Here is a 2,827-nt window from a genome sequence, read left to right on the forward strand (position 1 = left end):
TGTGTGTGTGTGTGTCTGTCTTTGTGAGAGAGAGAATGTGTGTGTGTGTGTCTGTGTGTGTGTGTGTGTGTGTGTGTGTGTGTGTGTGTGTGTGTGTGTGTGTGTGTGTGTGTGTGTGTGTGTGTGTGTGTGTGTGTGTGTGTGTGTGTATATAAAGTATCCTTTAATACTTATCATCCTTATATTTTCAGTCTGGGCCTTACTTGTAAATAGAACTCAAAACAGAACCAATTTATTTTAAAATAGAAGCTTAAGGGTTGTTGAGAACAATCATTTTAATTATTTCACATTTTGAAGGTTCACCATTAATTAACATTCTGACGTTATAGATGGAGCGATATATACAAATCACACATGTGTCCTTTGGGGTACAACAAAAGTAAAGAAAATACACGAGATTTTTTCTCATCTTTCATTTAAAAAAGCAGACAAAAAAGCTGCAATGGCTGGTAATCATAAACAGAGATCTTCCTTATCCTAAATGTACAAAGTCACTCTCCTCCCCCATCTGCACAAATCATGTCACCTTGAGAGGCAGCTGGATAGGCCATATTGTGATATGGCAAGAGAAAGCATGAATCTTGAGATTACACGAGATTAGCTGCTGCAGGACAGGTATTGCAGAATCTCTACCGATGTACTCATTTCTAGCAGTTCTAGGAATATAAGCTCATGTCACACTACCCTAATTGCAGCAACTTGCAAAGGTTACATCGCTGATTGTTAATTTTTAAAATCGTAATAAAGCTGCTTCACCTGGTCTTGGCCTTAGCTTAGCATGTAGCATCCTGATTTGTTTCTGAAGGAGAAGCTTTCAGAGCCAGAATAATGGGAAAGAGCTAGGGCAATACTTCAATTGATCATCTTTCAATGGTATTGTATTGTGAAATCATAAATTGAGATATGCAGTTTCTTAATTGCATCATCTAAAAGGATAATAACAAGCAAGTTCTAAGTCAAATTTCTCAAAAATAAAATGTCTGTGTAAATAAGGTCATATTTGTTTATTTTTCAACTATTTGATCAATCTGATGGGCATGGAGAACGTACTCCCAACACAGTATAAGCAGCTCACCTGTTGTGTTTGTGTGTGCAGAGTATGTCAATGCCAAAGACATCCCCACAGACATGAAGTCCATCACAGACCGGGCGGCTCAGACTCTGCTGTGGACGGAGCTCTTCAGAGGTCAGCTCAGCATGGTCATATGTAAAAATGTCTCCTGTGAAGGTTAATGCATGTACACAGTTAATGTGATCGAATGGAGCTGTTTTCCACAGATATGCTATCTGTCCCTGTGATCTGTGTCAGTTTGATGGATGTTCTCTTCTCATTCAAACATGACTGATTGTGTTGTGATGTCAGGTCTTGGCATGACAATGAGCTACCTGTTTAGAGAGCCCGCCACCATCAACTACCCGTTTGAGAAAGGGCCCCTGTCCCCCCGCTTCAGAGGAGAACACGCACTGCGCAGGTGAGGATGACCCCCTTGTTTTTTTATTGCAAGGTCATTGTCATCACATTGACTTTCCCCACATGTGCAGGGATAGCCTCCCCCGGTTTCGCAACTGCTAGCTTAAAGCTATGTGCGGCATTCAGGGCATTAGCATAGCAGCAAAGAACTATGTGCTATGTAAAGCTAATGGTATCCCTCTGCACTGCGCTCATTGGGCGGTTAGCTTTTATAATGACCTCCCAACACAAAACGTACTTTTGGAACCAGATGGATTAAATTTGTTAAGCATATTGGCCAAAGCTTAGAATGACATTTTTCTTAATTTGTCTTTGGAGTCATAGCACAGTCCATAACAGCTTAACAAAGTCTTTGTGATGATGTTACACCAGGTATCCTTCAGGAGAGGAGCGCTGCATCGCCTGCAAGCTGTGTGAAGCCATTTGCCCTGCACAGGTACACACACACACACACACTCCCCCAGATCAAAGAATAGCTCCGTCAGTGCGTCTCTTTGTGTCTGACCATGTGCATGTGCAGGCCATCACCATCGAAGCAGAGACTCGTGCTGACGGCAGCAGGAGGACGACTCGCTACGACATCGACATGACCAAATGCATCTACTGCGGCTTCTGTCAGGAGGCGTGTCCTGTGGATGCCATCGTAGAGGTGGGTGTATAATCCTGACGATGTGTGACACACAGGGTGTCAGCATGTTTAGACGAATAGACTACAGATTGCATGATAGTAGGAAAGCCCTTTTAAATAATATTAATAACTTGGATTTATATAGCGCCTTTCACGAAAGCCAAGGACGCTTAAAACTGTCATTGTTTTTGTTTATTAGCATGACATTGATTTGGTATTGAGAATCTTGGAATTTCACTGCTATTGATAAATTAGACTACCTTAATTCGTCCCATAGAGGGGACATAAAAGAGGCTCTGCATTTGACCCCTCCTAGTGTTAGGAGCAGTGGGCTGCCATTATGTACGGCGCCCGGGGAGCAGTGTAGGGAACGGTGCCTTGCTCAGGGACACCTTGGTAGCACTTGGTCTTTCTGGGACTTGAACCGGTGACCTTCTGATTCCCAAGCCAAGTCCCTACGGACACTTCTGGTAACATGACATCCCCTCAGTGATCACAATCAGTAGACACGGTTTTCTTTTCTTTATGTTGATTCCATTCCAAATTAAAGTTAATTTATTGCCATGTCCAAAGGAAAGGGCAGGGAAAACAACGGACTATGGAGGGAGAACATCAGACTATGGAGGGAGAACAACAGACTATGGAGGGTAAACAACAGACTATGGAGGGTAAGCAACAGACTATGGAGGGTAAACAACAGACTATGGAGGGTAAACAACAGACTATGG

General features: G+C 42.8%; 1 protein-coding gene across 1 annotated transcript; it reads left to right on the top strand.

Annotated features, from left to right (window-relative positions):
• Nucleotides 1–1,035: 1,035 nt before the first annotated feature.
• On the top strand, nucleotides 1,036–2,154 carry LOC104964321 (NADH dehydrogenase [ubiquinone] iron-sulfur protein 8, mitochondrial-like; the record flags this gene model as incomplete). The annotated part of the gene is made up of 4 exons (XM_010793070.1): nucleotides 1,036–1,186; nucleotides 1,364–1,472; nucleotides 1,844–1,907; nucleotides 1,992–2,154. Coding segments are annotated over 4 exons (465 nt in total), but the record flags the coding sequence as incomplete, so codon positions are not given.
• Between the last annotated feature and the right edge of the window lie 673 nt (nucleotides 2,155–2,827).

Source organism: Notothenia coriiceps, unplaced genomic scaffold (genome assembly GCF_000735185.1).
Source record: "Notothenia coriiceps isolate Sejong01 unplaced genomic scaffold, NC01 NC01_scaffold00037107, whole genome shotgun sequence".
Classification (NCBI taxonomy): Eukaryota; Metazoa; Chordata; class Actinopteri; order Perciformes; family Nototheniidae; genus Notothenia; species Notothenia coriiceps.